Raw genomic sequence first — 15,702 nt, 5'->3', positions numbered from 1 at the left:
AAGATCCCGATGAGGTAGAAGTATAGTGTCTTCAGCAATTTTTTTCAGCAGGTTAAGAACGAACTGGCAACGGCGACTTTGGTTCGCGATACGGCCGCTAGGCGGCGCCAGTGTCAAAAATGTTCAAACCCTCATATCTCAGAAACCTGATAAGCTAGAATGATGCTGTCTTCGGCAATATTCTTCAGCAAGCTCAGAACTATCTGATAATAAAGTCTTTGGTTTGGGATTTATCCGCTAGGTGGCGCATTGTGTTTGAAAATTTCAAACACGTATATCTCGATACCCTAATGAGGTACAAGCATGCCGTTTTCAGCAAAGTTGTTCAGCAGGCTAAGAACTATCTAGCAATGGCGTCTTTGATTCGCGAATCGTCCGCTAGGTGGCGCCAGGGTAAAAAATCTTCAAACTTCTATATCTCAGAATCCTGATAAGATAGAATGATGCCGTTTTCAACAAAGTTCTTCAGCAAGCTAAAAACTGTCTGATACTTGAGTCTTTGATTCGTGATTTATTCGCTAGGTTATTCGGTGCACCGTCTTTGACCCCCTGCAGACCAATTTTGTCACCCCACAATATTGCTCCGTTTTTTTCTTCCGGGAACTCTTCCGGGATTTTTTCCAGGAATTTCTTCGGGCATTTCTCTAGGAATTCCTTTGCAAATGTCTCTTGGAATTCTTCCGGAAATTAGTTTAGGAGATCCTCTAGGACCCACATCCGGAACTCCTGCGGAGATTCCTTCAGGAATTGCTGCGGTAGATTCCCCAGGAATTCATCCGGGAATTTCTTCAGGAGTTCTCCAGGAATTCCTCCGGATTTCCTCAGAGAATTTTCCCAGGAATACCTCCATGAGTTCCTCCGGGAATTACTCCATGAATTGCTCCGGGATTTTCCTTAGGAATTCTTTCAAGAATTTTTCCAGGATGGATTTCTCCGAGAATTTTTCTAGGAGTTTCTCCAGGAATGTCTCCGGGAATTCCTTCGGGAATTTCTTCAGGAAATCCGCCAGGAATTCACGGCGGGACCATCATCATCATCATCATCATCATCAATTGCTTTGGAAATTTCTTCAAGAAACTGTCCGGGAAATCCTCCAGAATTTTTTCAAGAATTCCTTCGGGAATTTCTTCAGGAAAACTTATGTTTTTTTCTTCAAAAAAACTCCACTGGGAATTTCTCTAGAAAGTCTTCCGTGTTTTTTTTTCAGAAAACCCTCTGGGAATTTCTCCAGGAATTCCTCTGGGATTTTCTCCAGGAATTCCTCTGGTATTTCTCTAGGAATTCCTGCTATGTTTCTTCCAGAAAATCCGCCTGGAATTTCCCCGGGAATTCCTCCGGGAATGTCTCTGGAAATTCTCCCTGGAATTTCTCCAGAAATCCCATTAAAAATTTCTTCAGGAAATCCTTCAGAATTTTTTCCTGGAGTTCCACTAGGAATTTCTTCACGACTCCCTCCAGGAATTTCTCCGTGCATTCTTCTAAGACTACCATCAGCAATTCCTCCGGTGATTCCTTCAGTGATTTCTCCAGGACTTTTTCCAGGGTTATTTCCAGGAATTCCTTCGGGTATTTCTCCAGGAAATCTCCCGCGGATCCTACCAGGAATTCCCTTAGGGGATTCCTGCAGAGATTCTCCCAGGAATTTCCTGAGGGGAATCCCCCAGGAACGAAGATTTTCCAAAGAATTTTCCAGAGGAATTACTCCGGTTTCCTAGAGAAATTTCCTGAGGAATTCCTGGGGGAAATCCTAGAGGGATTCTCAGAGCTTTTAGCTTATTACAGTAACTAACGAGATACACGTGTTTAAATATTATACATAAGGTGCCATCAAGCGAATAAATCATGAATCAAAGACTCAACTATCAGACAGTTTTTAGCTTGCTGAAGAACATTGTTGAAAACGGCATCATTCTATCTTATCAGGATTCTGAGATATAGAAGTTTGAAGATTTTTTACCCTGGCGCCACCTAGCGGACGATTCGCGAACCAAAGACGCCATTGCCAGATAGTTCTTAGCCTGCTGAACAACTTTGCTGAAAACGGCATGCTTGTACCTCATTGGGGTATCGAGATATACGTGTTTGAAATTTTCAAACACAATGCGCCACCTAGCGGATAAATCCCAAACCAAAGACTTTATTATCAGATAGTTCTGAGCTTGCTGAAGAATATTGCCGAAGACAGCATCATTCTAGCTTATCAGGTTTCTGAGATATAAGGGTTTGAACATTTTTGACACTGGCGCCGCCTAGCGGCCGTATCGCGAACCAAAGTCGCCGTTGCCAGTTCGTTCTTAACCTGCTGAAAAAAAATGCTGAAGACACTATACTTCTACCTCATCGGGATCTTGAGATATACGTTGCGCAATGTATGTGGCCAATTTTGGTACCCCAAGACAATCCGGAATAACTCCGGAACCATGTGGACCAGGCACATATGTCCCCGGCATCATAAACTAGGAGAGTTTTTCGGGAAGTTGTGAAAATTCCATCAAAATTCATCGAAAAACAAAAAAGTTGTGACCATTTTTGTGCTTTTCTGAAGGTGGAAAATGTACGTTGGCTGGATGAAGGTTAATATCAGCCAAAAATATAAAAAGTTTGATGCTCCTCGAAAAGAAAATCACAAAAATGCTCAATCTATACCCCACCCCGTCTAAAGGCGGGCTTGGATATTAGAGGGTTAAAAAACAACGTTATTGTGGAGCGGACCTGGTGTGATGGTTGAAGCACGTGACTATCACGCCGAGGACCAGGGATCGAATCCCACTCCCGCCAAACTCGCAGATTTTGAGTTCTTCCTTCGCAAGGGAAGTAAAAACGTGGGTTCCAAGATGAACTAGCCAAGGGCAAAAAATCTCGTTAATACAGATAAAAAAAACAACGTTATTTTTATTCCAATCACGTTTTGTCTCCTATGATTTTTGAAGATTTAGATTTATTCATTCAAACCACCATTTTTTATATTATTATTTTTTGTTTATACTTAAAAAAAAAAGTATATTACAAAAACATAGTATTTTTTTTAAATGAGTTTCGCCCCAAATTGTATTCGGAGTTGGCAGCAGTCTCTTAGATTGCAAAGAAACTTTATGGTGTGTTAACCTTGATCAGACATACCAGTACGATACCACAGAAAATAAGTATGCAAAGTTTCTTCAAAATATATCTGGACTGTTTGACCAATTTGTTCAAATGTGTTCAATAAAAAATGACTACTCGTAAAAAAAATATGGGTAAAATTACAAAATAGGTAATATCAAAAAAATGAAATAAATCGTTACACTAAAAAAACATTTATAAATATTTAAAGTGGGTTAAAAAAACACCATTTTTGATTTCATTGAAATGTTGTCTCAAGGTAGAACATTATGTTCCTAACCAATCGCCCATACATCACAAGACCGGCTCTTTTTAAGGAAAACATGTTTTGTTTTAACAAAAAAGGTTTTTATAAATCGAATTAAGATTTTTTTTCAAATTTTTTGTTTTTCGGTGTTGATTCCTGATTTTTTTAATGTTTTCCTCATAAAACTTGACATATTTTGTGATAATCACCCATACAACACTTTTACATAGGAAAAGTCATTTATTTTATTAAATCCGTTTGAAAAAAAGTCGTTAAAACAAAAGTTTAGCTCTTTTCAAAAACTATTCTAGAAAATTTTTGAAGAAACTAAGTATGAAAAGTCGCATATCTAGTCATTGTCTATACACCCAAAAGTTTCATTGTAGTCTGAGCTGGCTCTAGTGTAATGAGCTACCAGTTTTATCTTATCCTTGTATATTTACCCGGGCAGAGGAAAATCTCAAATTAATAACTATGGAATCACACAACTTGTTTTATATCTTGTTTTGTTATTATTTTCCTATCAAGACATCAACTTTCCATAACATATTTTTTGACAATCTTATTTTGTTTTTTTTTTGTTTAGAGAGACTTTACCTCTGGGGCGTTCGTCTCTGAATCTTATTTTGTTATGATCAAGCTATTGGTATATATCCGTTAAATAACATTCCAATAATATGCTTTATTGCAGGCCAAGCTTATTGTATTATTAAGAGTGTACAAATATTTTATTAATACTAGCACAACAATACCAATTCCGTTGTTTAGAGCATTGCGTGATGAGGGGCGTGTGCATATTCTCTTTCTCTTCTTTCTGGCATTACATTTTAGCTGATACAGATCCAACTTCTAAGCTTGTTTTGATACCAGATTGATACCTTGTTTTAATGATCAGATTTTCTGTCCCTCGTAATTAGTGACAAATACAGGGTACTTCAAGCACTTGCTCAAACCTCACTTTTTACGTTATATGTTATAGACTTATTACTTTGTTACTAACTTTGTTATGAGTTTGATATTATAAATAAATTTGCCTTTGGCTTATTATCAATAACTTTTAAAGTTTAAAATTTGTTTTTTAAATATTTTCCTAATTAACAGTTATTAAGCTGTTATTTAAACTAACAAAACTTGTTATTGAATTAGCCTTCTTGGAACATTTTTTGTTATGCACTTTGCTATTTTGCCGCTTATGAAAGGCAAGTTTACAACATAACATGTTATGTTAATAACAAGAAAATATCTGATTTTGTTATTGTTATTTTTCCAAAATAACACATTTTCTTATGCTTTTGTTAATCCCTTCTGCTCGGGTAAGGATGTGGATCACTTAGAAGGATACTTTTACGTACTGTATTTCACATCATTTCTCAAAAGAATAAAAAAAATCATGATACTGGCCTCGACAAATACTGTAAAGAATTGGAGATTATTCAATAATTTAGTAAGTAAATTGCTGATGCTAGTGTTAAAATGAGCTACCGGTATGTTTTCTGCTGAGAGACGAATCAGCCAAGGGCTGAACGTCTCTACAATGAAGATAAATCATTGGATTGATCTCAGCATAATATATTTTGGCTTCAATAAAGCTGCGCAGAATGTTTTTTAACGTTCTAAATGTTTCGACAATTTTTTCAAGAATTTATTATTTATTTCATTTATTTTGAGAACTCATTCAAAAATATCTTCAGCTATTATTTTTTAAGAATTGTCAGGCCGTTTCTTTGCGAATTCCTTTGTTATTACTGTAGGACAGAGATGCCAGAATATTTTAACAAAAAATCTGTATCAATAAAGATTTTTCTGTATCGCCGTATTTGAGGGTAAAGCAGACACTGAGAGTCCTAGATTTTAAAACAAACTAACAAAATGTACTACACTTAGACGGTTTTTAATTTTTGCTGATATTTATTTTTCTAAACATAATACAGAAAAATCTGTATATCTGGGCATCTCTGCTGTAGGAAATCTTTAAATATTAGCTCTCTTAATGTCCCATTAAACATGAAAAATATTTGGCTTAAAAAACCAAACAAGTGCCAACGCAAATATTTGGCATTATGACAAACAGTGTAATGACACCTTTGAAATTGCTTCGGCAGTTCATTTCTGCAATGAATTGTTTTTCCTTGAGCAATGCTTTCGGCATTTTTTTTTTTTTGAAAGATCATCGGTGATAAATTTCTAATTTTTTTCGGCAAGTCCTCGTTCGACAGTTCCTTTGAGATTTGAAAAAGTTTCACTTCGACTGTTTTTTTTATGTCCTTCGGCATTTTCTCTGGAAATTCATTCAACAATCCCTTTGAGGATTCAATCGTATTTCCTTTGATTTTTTTAAATTATTTTTAAAAATATTAGGAAATTTTAAAACGAAGTCAAAAACTGTGAAAAATTCCTCAGCATTTTTTTGGAAATATGGACTAATTTCTTGTAAAATTATTTGTCGTTTGGAAATTCATCTGGAAAATAATCAAAAATTGCTTACAGATTTCCTCCAACAATTTGTTTGAGTGTAATTTCTCTGGGATTTCCTCCGGCAAATAATTTTTGGTTTCATTGTGAAATACTACCAAAAATATTTTAAGATTTTGTCTAATAATGTCTTCGGAATTTTCTTCGTGCATTCGTTTGAGAATGTCTTCGACGGTTGATTTGGCAATTCCTTAAAAAATTTCTTTCGGCAATCTCCAAAAATATTTTCGTCAAGCATTTTTTTTAAATTTCTTTGGCAATCGCCTCTACTTTTGACATTTCCTTCAGTTACTCCTTTGAGATTCCCTTTGACAATTTTATTGTATATTTTTTAGTAATTCAATTGAAAATTCTGGAATTTTGAAATTAACATCCAAAGTAATGGCAGATAAAATTCCTTGAAGAAAAAAAAATCCTTAGTTACTTTCGAAAATTATTTTAGGCATTTTCGAAGAAATAACTGTCTAATGTACACCAAAATGGATTACCGTAAACACTACAAATAAATTTCGAAAAAATCCAGTGGAAATTGTTTGAAGAAAAACAAAAAAAAAAATCCTGCAGTAACTGCCTTATTAATTGCCAAAGCATTTACTGAAAGAATTAAAAAAAAATAAAGGAATTCTTTCAAAAAAATAAACAGTATAAATCAGTGCCCAGAATAATTTGAAAGGAAGTTTTTATAAAGGTTGCCGAATAAATTACTGAAAGGATTACAAAAGAAATTTTCTCTTGAATTTTAAAATGATATCACACAGAACTTGCCAAAGAGACTTCAAAAGCATTCTCGAAATGCTTAAGCAAGTACCACAAAAAAAATCTGAAAGATTTTCAAAAAAAAAATGCCGAAGAATTCTGCCAAAGGAAATGTCAAAGAGGAACCTAAAAATTAAAGTAATAATAGACGGAATTCCGAAATGAGTTGCCGAAAACGCAACCAAAGAAAATGTGGAAAACCACAGAAGAAATTGTAGGGAGAAATTCGAAAAAAACCGTAGTGATTGCTTGCTTAATTGCCAAAGGATTTGCTGATAGAATTTATATAAAACAAATGCAATACACATTCTCTCAATAAACGCCCAGGTTTATTCCCAAAATGATTGACAAAGAAGTTATTGAAAGTCCTGCCGAAAAAATTTCCAAAAGGATTAGCAAAGACGTTTCCAAATGAGTTGCCGAATGAAATCACAAAGAAATTGCCACAGAAGCTCCAAAAAGTCATCTTGAGATGCTGAATAAAGTGCAATAGAAATTTCTGAAAGAATTTCCAAATCAATTGCGGAAGAACTCTGCCAAAAAAAATGTCAAAGAAATTTTCTAAGAAATTACCTCAAAACTAGCAGATAATTTTCTGACGAAGTTGTTTCATCAATTTGCAAAGGAAATGCCGAAGAAATTTGACCTTGGCCCCGGGCTTCCACTTTTTAGGGGCCTGCAGCAATACCTTTTTTTGTTTGCCACATAATAACTTCATTTTCCACATTGCTCAAGTATTATTCCGAAACAAAGAAAAAGTTAGGAGAAAAAGCCTGTACTCCTGTTTGGATACCTTGCTTAAAGAGTGGTTGACTCTTGAGATTTCTCCAGAAGTCCCTTCTGGGATTCCATTAGGAGTTCGTTCTAACATTCTCCTACAAAACCTCTCTGGAATTTTTCCCGAAGTGTCTTTTGCGAAACCTGAAGGAATTCTGTCCAGGGTATCTGTAGGTGTTCCTTCTGGAACTCATCTATAACTTTGTTTTTGGATTCCAAAAGCTTATGTTGGGTTCTTGCAAGAATCGTCTTTGAAATTTCTCCTGGAATTCATGCTGAGATTCTTCCAAGAGTTCTTGAGAATCCACTAGGAGCCATTTCTCGAAATCTCAAAGAACTTTTTCTAAGAATCTTGAGCGAACTTTTATCTGAATTGCTGCTGGAGTTCCTTATGGGGATTATTAATGAGTTTCTTCTGAGAATTCTGTAAGAGTTTCTTCTGGAAATCATTCAGGAGCTTTTGCTAAGAATCCTCCAGGAGTTCGTTATGGGAATCCTGCAGGAGTTTCCCAGGTAATTATCCATCAGTGCTTTCTGAGAATTTTCTAGATATTTCTTCGAAAAATCCTCCAAGAGTTCCATCTGCGAATCCTCCAGAAGTTTCTTCTAGGAATCCTCTATGAGTTCCCTTCCAGATTTCTTCTTGGAATTTGATCTGAAGCTCTTTCTGGAGTACTTTCCAGAAGATCCTTCTACAAATCCTCCAGAAGTACTTTCTGGGAACCCTGCCGGAATACCTTGTGGGAATCTTGTAGGAGGTTCCTGAGAGTCCTCAAAGAGCACATTCTTGGAATCTGCAGAAGTTCTTTCCTAGAATTCTACATGAGCTTTTTCCTGAAATCCTTCAAGAGTTTCTTTTGAAAATTCTACAGGAGTTCTATCTGGGACTCTTGTAGAAGTTTTTTTTTCTGCAATAATGTAGGATTTCCTTCAAGGAATCATCCAGGAGTTCCTTCTGAGAGTCCTGAAATAATTTCTTCTGAAATTATCCAGGAGTTGCTTCTGGGAAACTACCCATTACTACTACTAATCACCCATCAGTTCTTCCTAAAAATCTGCGAAAAGCTTCTTTTGGAAGCCCCCTGCAGTTCCTTCTGATAATCTGGATAATCTGCTGGGAATATATTGTGGAAAGTTTTCTTTTGGAATTCCACAAGGAGTTCGTTCCGAGAATTTTGCAGCAGTTCCTTCCGGCAATCCTGCAGAAGTTTCTTCTGCAAATCCTCCAGAAGTTGCTTCCGGGATTCCTGCAGGAGTTACTTCTAGAAATTATGGATCTTTCTGAGAAGATAGAAGTTTTTTCTGGAAGTCCTGCACGAGTTTTTTTTTTCAAGGAATCATCCAAGAATTCCTTCTGGAGAGCCATCCATTGGATATTTCTGAAAAACCTTCAGGAGTTCCTCCTGGGAAACTACCAAATATATCGTCTGGAAATCCTACAATAGTTTCCTTCTGGCAATAACCCATCAGCTCTTTCTGGATATTCTTCAGAAGCTTCTTTTGAACCCTCCTGTAGTTCCTTCTGAACATCTTTGAGTGAAGTTTTTATCTGAGCATTTTCAAGAAGTTCCTTCTACAAAGCTTCCAGAAGTTCCTTCTGGGCAATCTTTTTTTTTTCAGGAACTATCCAAGCATTGCTTCTGGGAGTCCTGGAATCCTTCAGTAGTTCCTTCTGAGAATCCATAGTCCCTTCAGGGAATCGTCCAGAAGACCCTCCTAGAAATCTTCTTAGGTTCTTTTCTAGAAACCTGCACGAGCTTCTTCCTGGAATTCTGCATGAGTTCCTTCTGGGAGTCCTGTACGAGCTTTTTCTGAAATCGTGAAAAGTTCTTTCTGGTAATCATCCATCAGTTCTCTCTGAATATCCTCCAGGAGTTTGTTTTGAAAGCCCTCATGGAGTTGCTTCTGAAAGTTTGCTAAGAGTTTCTTCTGGAAATTTTCCAGACGTTTTTTTTTTTTTTGATGAAAATCCACCAAGAGATCTTTCTAAGAACCCTGTAGGAGTTCCTTCTGGCAATCTGTAGACATTTCTTCTCCAGAAATTGCTTCTGGGATTCCTGCAGGACATTCTTCTGGGAATCTGGCAATTCAATTTAAACGATATTCATTGCTGTTGAACGCAAAATTTGGTTTTGTTCTATTATACAATCCTAAAAACGTTGTAAATAATAAGAAAATATGGCAATGAGTAAAATTATGAGTCAACCCATGCATGACTTTTTCGGCGGTGAGTTTGGCGAGTCAAGAATCGAGTGTGCAAAGGAACCTGGAGGAATTCCCAGATGCAGTTTCTGGAAGAAACTGTAGAAGAAATTCTTGGAATTACTCCTAAAAAAAACCCCTGGGGTTATAGTCATAACGAATTTCAAGAAAAAATGCTAGATAAAAGTTTAAGGAGTAATATCCGGAATGAATTTCTAAAGTAATCTGTTGATCCTGTTCAAAATCTGTTAAGAATGCATTCTGCTAGAGGAACCACCTCATGGAATAGTTGGGAGAATGTCCAAAAGAAAATCCTTTAGAACTAACTCCGTCTGACAACACCAAACATACGGAAACATGCGTTCCAGCTGACTACAAAAACCACCGCATATCCGCCCTCCAGACACAGTTCTATAGCTGGGAATAAATCTGGCGGATTCTGTTTGGACCTAAACCTACTGCAGCTTAAACCAAAAGGCCAAGATCCTGTTTGCAGTTGGACACATTTGAGCCATAGTTGATAACTTTCGGAAAACAGATAAAATTTCAATAGTAGACCTTCGACTAAATTTTCCATAACGAAAGTGGTGCCCATAAACCTTCGATAATCCTTGTCAAACTCATTTTAAACATTTACCGGTATTGCATCATCAATGAGCGGAAGTCATCAAACTCACACATCTACCTCTCTAAGCTACATATTACAAAAACATTGTCTCGAATCTAATTTAAGCTGACTACCTAGAGTTCCACATAAAAAACTATACCAAAGCAACATCCAAGGATTATCTTCTAACTAGCATCTAAAAATATCTCGTCCGTCCTTCAATGTCTGGTATTCGCAAAATCCCCTAACATAACCCAGTCAGTGCTAGCGCAAAAAGCCTTATTTAGTACATCGGTGAATGATTGAGAGGCGACCCAGTCACCCAACCAACCGGTTCGCTTTAGTCAGGCCACCCGCTGACGCTACTAGTCATCCTAATCGAATGAGCCCGATCGCGCGCGCAATGAGGAAGTAAATGCTGCCCAGTTAGATATGTAGTCATGTACAAGAATTACACCAGGTTGATCAGATTCTGCGAATCCAGTTAGCCTCCACGCCAAGGGGGTAGAGAGTATGACGTCGATCGACGCGACGACGTGGATGAATGCACAATTGTGATAGAACGTCATCACCATAACCAGGTCCTACCTATATAGTAGATGGAAGGTCTTACCTCAGCCGCCATGAAGGCGAACGTGTTGACTCCGCTGATGAAGACGCCTACCCCGATCGAGACGATCAGCATGAAGCCGGACAGGGTGAGGATCGCCGACAGGAGCGCGATCAGCCGAAAATGGGACCATCCCGGTGTCGTTGGCGAAAACGAGAGCTGTGGGAGACACGCGAAAACAGAAAGAGAAAAGAAAACATGAATTAACACTGCACTGCTGAGGGGGTTGATTAGTCACATGCCACCACCAACCAACTAAACTAGGTGGCGCTTAATCAGTCAATCAATCAATTAATTTAAGCTGAAGCAAAGAGTGTGGTATGTCAGGCCGAGTACAGCAGCGGCATGATCAAGTGGTACAGTAGTTTTCAGTTTGTGGTAGTCTGGACTGGACAGGACTGGACGACAGTTGAACTTCGGTGAACTTATCTGTTTTCCTTAATCTGAATTCCATTGTGCTGGTACAGCGGACTGACATAAAGCTGAAGTTCAATGCTATTGGCGCTATTAATAAATGGCGAAAGGTACGTTGTGTCGTTGATCCAGGACAGGTTTATTTTTTTGTAATTAGAGAATAATGAACGAGTTTTGTGATAATCAGTTTTATTTATTCTTCTTTTTCCTTCTCATTCCTGGCATTAAACTCACCAGGTATCATGTATCAGAATGTATAACAAGCATATTCAGTATTTCAGTTTTGGTAATCATCTATTTTTAGGCGAGAACAACGTCTGCTACGTAAGTTTTCTAATCCATTTGGGGTAGGCAGCGAGAAGGCAGTGATGATGCAATCTTCCCAAGTAACCACAGTGCTGAAGCCCTATTGCATGCTGATATACGGTGTATTTAGAGTTTAAAGTACAAATGGGCAATTATAGAATCAAATTACGATTATACTGGTTTAATCTTGAATCAGTCGCATAATTGCCATTCCCACATTAAATCAACCTTAAGTGTTCATGCAAAGTAATGGTTGCTCTGAATACATCGTACAGGGTATGTGTGCCATCGGTAATCTCACGCTCCCATATTCATCCTATTTGAAAACAAGCGATAACGGCACCGATTGAATCCGCTCTTTTTGTTTTCATGTGTGCTCACTTCTAACAAAAAATACTTGAAAACCGCAATGAAAACCTCCAAAGATTCCTTCAAGAATAGATCTAGGGATTCCACCAGATATTTCTTCGGTGATTCATCCTGGGATATATTAAAAGGTTCCTTCAGTGATTATTCAAGTGCTGTTTTCAAGGTTTCCTACAGGAATTTCTCCAGAGATCCTTAAAGGAATTTCTACAGGTATTCCTCTTCAGGGATTTCTCGATATATTCCACTAGAGATTGCTCCAATAAATTCTTCTGCAGGAATCTCTTCCAGAAATTCTTTTAGACAATGTTACTGAACATTATTCAAAAATTAATCCAAGAATTTCTTAAAAACTTCGTACAAAAAAACCTTGAGAAGTCCATTCAAGTATTCCTGCAATAATCAGCAAACACTGAAAGTTTTCCAGGAATTCGCTAAGAAAGCTCTCCTGAGATTCCCTAAGGAATTCCTCATGCTGGATTTCTTCCAGGATTCATGATGGGGTTTCTTCACCAATTCCTTTCTGTGATTCTTTCAGCAACAACTTCCAGGATTATTTTAAAAATGCATCCGAGAACTCTTCTTGGGATTTCTTCAGGAATTCCTAACAGAATTCTTTCTGATATTCCTCAAGGAATTAATCCAAGATTTCCACCAGGACATGTTCAGAGATTCCCCTAGGAATTTCTTTTGGGATTGCATTCGAGATTCCTCCTGGTGTTCCTTTAGGAACTGCTATCCCTTCTTCAAGAGTTCCTCTACGTATTCGCGTGCTCTTTTTAGTATTTCTTCAGGTTTTCCTCAGTGATTTCAGCCATTTCTTCAGTACTTCCTCCTCGGATTTCTTTAGAAACTCCTCCTAGAATTCCCTTAGAAAATGATCCTTGGATTTCTTCAAGAATTCTTCCTGGGATTCCTCCAAGAAATCCTCAGGGGATTCCTCAAGAAATTCCTCCAGGTATTCTTCCAGATTGCATCTGGAAATTCCAGCATGGATTCCTCTAAAAAAATCGTTCAGGTATTCGCCCGTGAAATCCTCTACAGATTTCTTTAGGAATTCCTCTTGAGATTCCTAATGGTATTCCTCTAGAGATACCTCAAGGAAATCTTCCCGGAATTTCTCCAGCGACTTCTCTAGAGATTCCTTCAGGGATTCCTCCTGGAGTTTACACGGGGATTCGTCCAGGATTTGCACTAGAGATTTATCTAGATTCATCTAAAGGTTTCTCTTGGGATTGCCCCATGAGTTCACCCAAGAATTCTCCAGGATTTTATTCAGGAATTCCTCCAGGAATACCTTTAAGAATTCCACAAGGAATTCCTCCAGAAATTGATCCAGGAGTTCGTTCGGAAATTCCTACCTCAATTCTTCCAGAAAATCCTCCATGAATTCCTTCAGAAATTCTTTCAGGAATTCCTACAAGAATTTTTCCAAGGATTCCTCCGGGAATTCTTCTAGGGGTTTCCCCAGGAATTACTCCCCCAGATATTTCTCTGGTATTTCCTCTAAGAATTTCTCTAGGAATTTCTTCGGAAATAGCTTAGAGATTACTCTTAGGATTCCTCCCGAGATTCCTCCAGAAGTTCCTTCAAGAATTCCTCCTGGAATTACTCCAGAAATTCTTGTGGGAATTCCTCTAGGAAATTTCTCCAGAGGTTCCTCCTAGAATCCTCTAGAGATTCCTCTAGGAATGTATACAGGGATTTCTCCAGGAATTCCTCCAGGGATAATTCCACGGAATTTCTCAAAGAAATCCTCTAGTGATTTCTCCAGGAATTCCTTTTGGGATTTCGCCAGGAATTTGTACATTCGTCTTCTTCTTTATGGCTCTACGTCTGAACTGGGACTTGGCCAGCCTCGCTTCAACTTAGTGTTCTTTAAGCATTTCCACAGTTATTAATTGAAGGGCTTTCTATGCCTGCCATTGCATGAATTTGTATATTGTGAGTAGCATTGGGCAAATCTGGCTAAGACCTTGATTTTTGTGAATCGATTCGAATCGGATCAGCAGAATCGATTCACCGATTTAATCGAAAGCTTTGCATCGATATTTTCACATATTCAATATTAAAAAAAATATTACAAAACTTTAAAATGTTTTGCTTACTGCTTTTCCATGGTTCAAGTTCATGGATTTTTTTTATTTGTGCACATCAAACACTTCGGGAATCTGATTCGAAAATGGATATAACATTGAGACAGCGTTCTGAAAAAAATATAATATTTTTGAATAGAAAGAAAATCCTGAGATCCTGAGATTCCCCAGAACTTTGAGAAGTATTCCCATATAGTACTGGGATAAATTCCCGCAGACTGCTGAGAGAAATTCCTCCAGAATCTTTAAAGAGACTCCTTAAGTATTCTGAAAGGAGTTCCTCTAGAATTATGAGATAGATTTCTTCAGAATGCTTAAAATACACCAGAATCCTGAGAATTCCCTCTGAAGTCTGTTAAGGATTTTCCTAGAATACTGAGAAACATGACTTCATATCTATGAGACGTATTGTCTCCTCTTCCCGAGAGAAATTCTCTCGTAATCCTGTGATAGATTGCCTCAGAAATCTAAGAGAAGCTTTCCTATGGGATTCTCCCAAAATATTCCAGAATCCTAAGATGAATTCTTCCACATTCTTGAGATAAATTGTGAGAGATTCTCACAAAAACAAAACATTTTCGGATTCCTAAGATGGATTCCCCAAGAAACTTAAAAGAAATTACCCTGAAACCTGAAAAGGGTGCTTAAAACCCTAAGAATGATTACTCCAGAATCCTGAGAAAGGTTCCCTCAAAATACTGGGCGGGATTGCCAAAGAAACCTGAGATATACTCTCACAGAATTCTTGAAGGTAGACTCTTGAGAGGAATTCCTCCAGAATCCTTTTAAGTATTCTCCCAGAATTCCCAAAATATGCTGGGTGGATTCCATTAGAACGATGAGAATAATTGTGCCAGAATTCTACGAGTGATTTTCCAGCATCTTGAGAGGGATCATAAGAGGGGTAATTCCAGATTCTCGAAAAAAATATATCTAAAATCCTGAGAGATTTTTTTTTTGAAAATCTGTTATGATTCTCCCTGGAAAGGATTACGAAAACTTCAGGGGAATGGACTTTCCCAGCATTCTAAAAAGGTTTCTCTGGAATTCTTATAGGTATTCTCACATAAAACAGAAAATTACCGCAGATTCCTGAAAGACATTCCTCTAGAATATTTGAAAGGACTCCCATAAACATCTGAAAGGGATTGTCCCAGAACTCTGAGAGTGATTTCTCTAAAATTCTTCAAACTATTACACCAGAATCTCAAAAGAATTTTCCCATAAATTTGTCATTGATTTTTCCCTGATTACTATGAGGGAATCTGCCAAAATCCAAAAAGTGATTTCTGGGAGCAACTCCTCCAGACCACAGAAAACAGAATTCTACTGGGATTCTCGTAGAATGCTGAGAACGATTCCTTCCGAACCCTAAGAGGAATCACAAAATCTATGCGAGGGATTCTCCAATAGATTTCTCAAAAATCCAAATTTCTCTAGAGAGGTCTTCCAGAATCTATAGAAGAATCAGCCCAGATCATCCATAAATTTCTTAGAATCCTGAAAGGGATTTAACCCTTGGTAGGGATCCCTGGTAGGGAATACCCCAAAATCCTGAAATGAATTCCCTTAGAATCCAGAGATTCCCTAGAATTCTGACCCATATAATACTGTTGAGAAAAAAATCTCCACAATTTTTAAAGAGACTCTACCATAATTCTGAGGATTCCTCTAAAATGCTGTGAAAGATTCCTCCAAAATGCTGAAAATTATCACACCAGCATCCTGAGAGACGTTATCCCAGAAA

At 37.5% G+C, this 15,702-nt stretch overlaps 1 protein-coding gene across 6 annotated transcripts in view; it reads right to left on the bottom strand.

The window, feature by feature from the left end:
• Positions 1 to 15,702, bottom strand: part of LOC109410035 (E3 ubiquitin-protein ligase AMFR) — a 162,096-nt gene that overhangs the window by 28,413 nt on the left and 117,981 nt on the right. For all 6 annotated transcript variants that reach the window (XM_029870001.2, XM_029870005.2, XM_029870004.2 and 3 more), the window contains exon 6: positions 10,777 to 10,932. In XM_029870001.2, coding sequence (XP_029725861.1) covers positions 10,777 to 10,932 — 156 coding nt within the window. The remainder of the gene's footprint in view (positions 1 to 10,776; positions 10,933 to 15,702) is intronic.

This window comes from Aedes albopictus, chromosome 2 (genome assembly GCF_035046485.1).
Source record: "Aedes albopictus strain Foshan chromosome 2, AalbF5, whole genome shotgun sequence".
Lineage (NCBI taxonomy): Eukaryota > Metazoa > Arthropoda > Insecta > Diptera > Culicidae > Aedes > Aedes albopictus.
The sequence above is the reverse complement of the archived record's forward strand: the minus strand, read 5'-3'. Positions and strand labels throughout refer to the sequence as shown.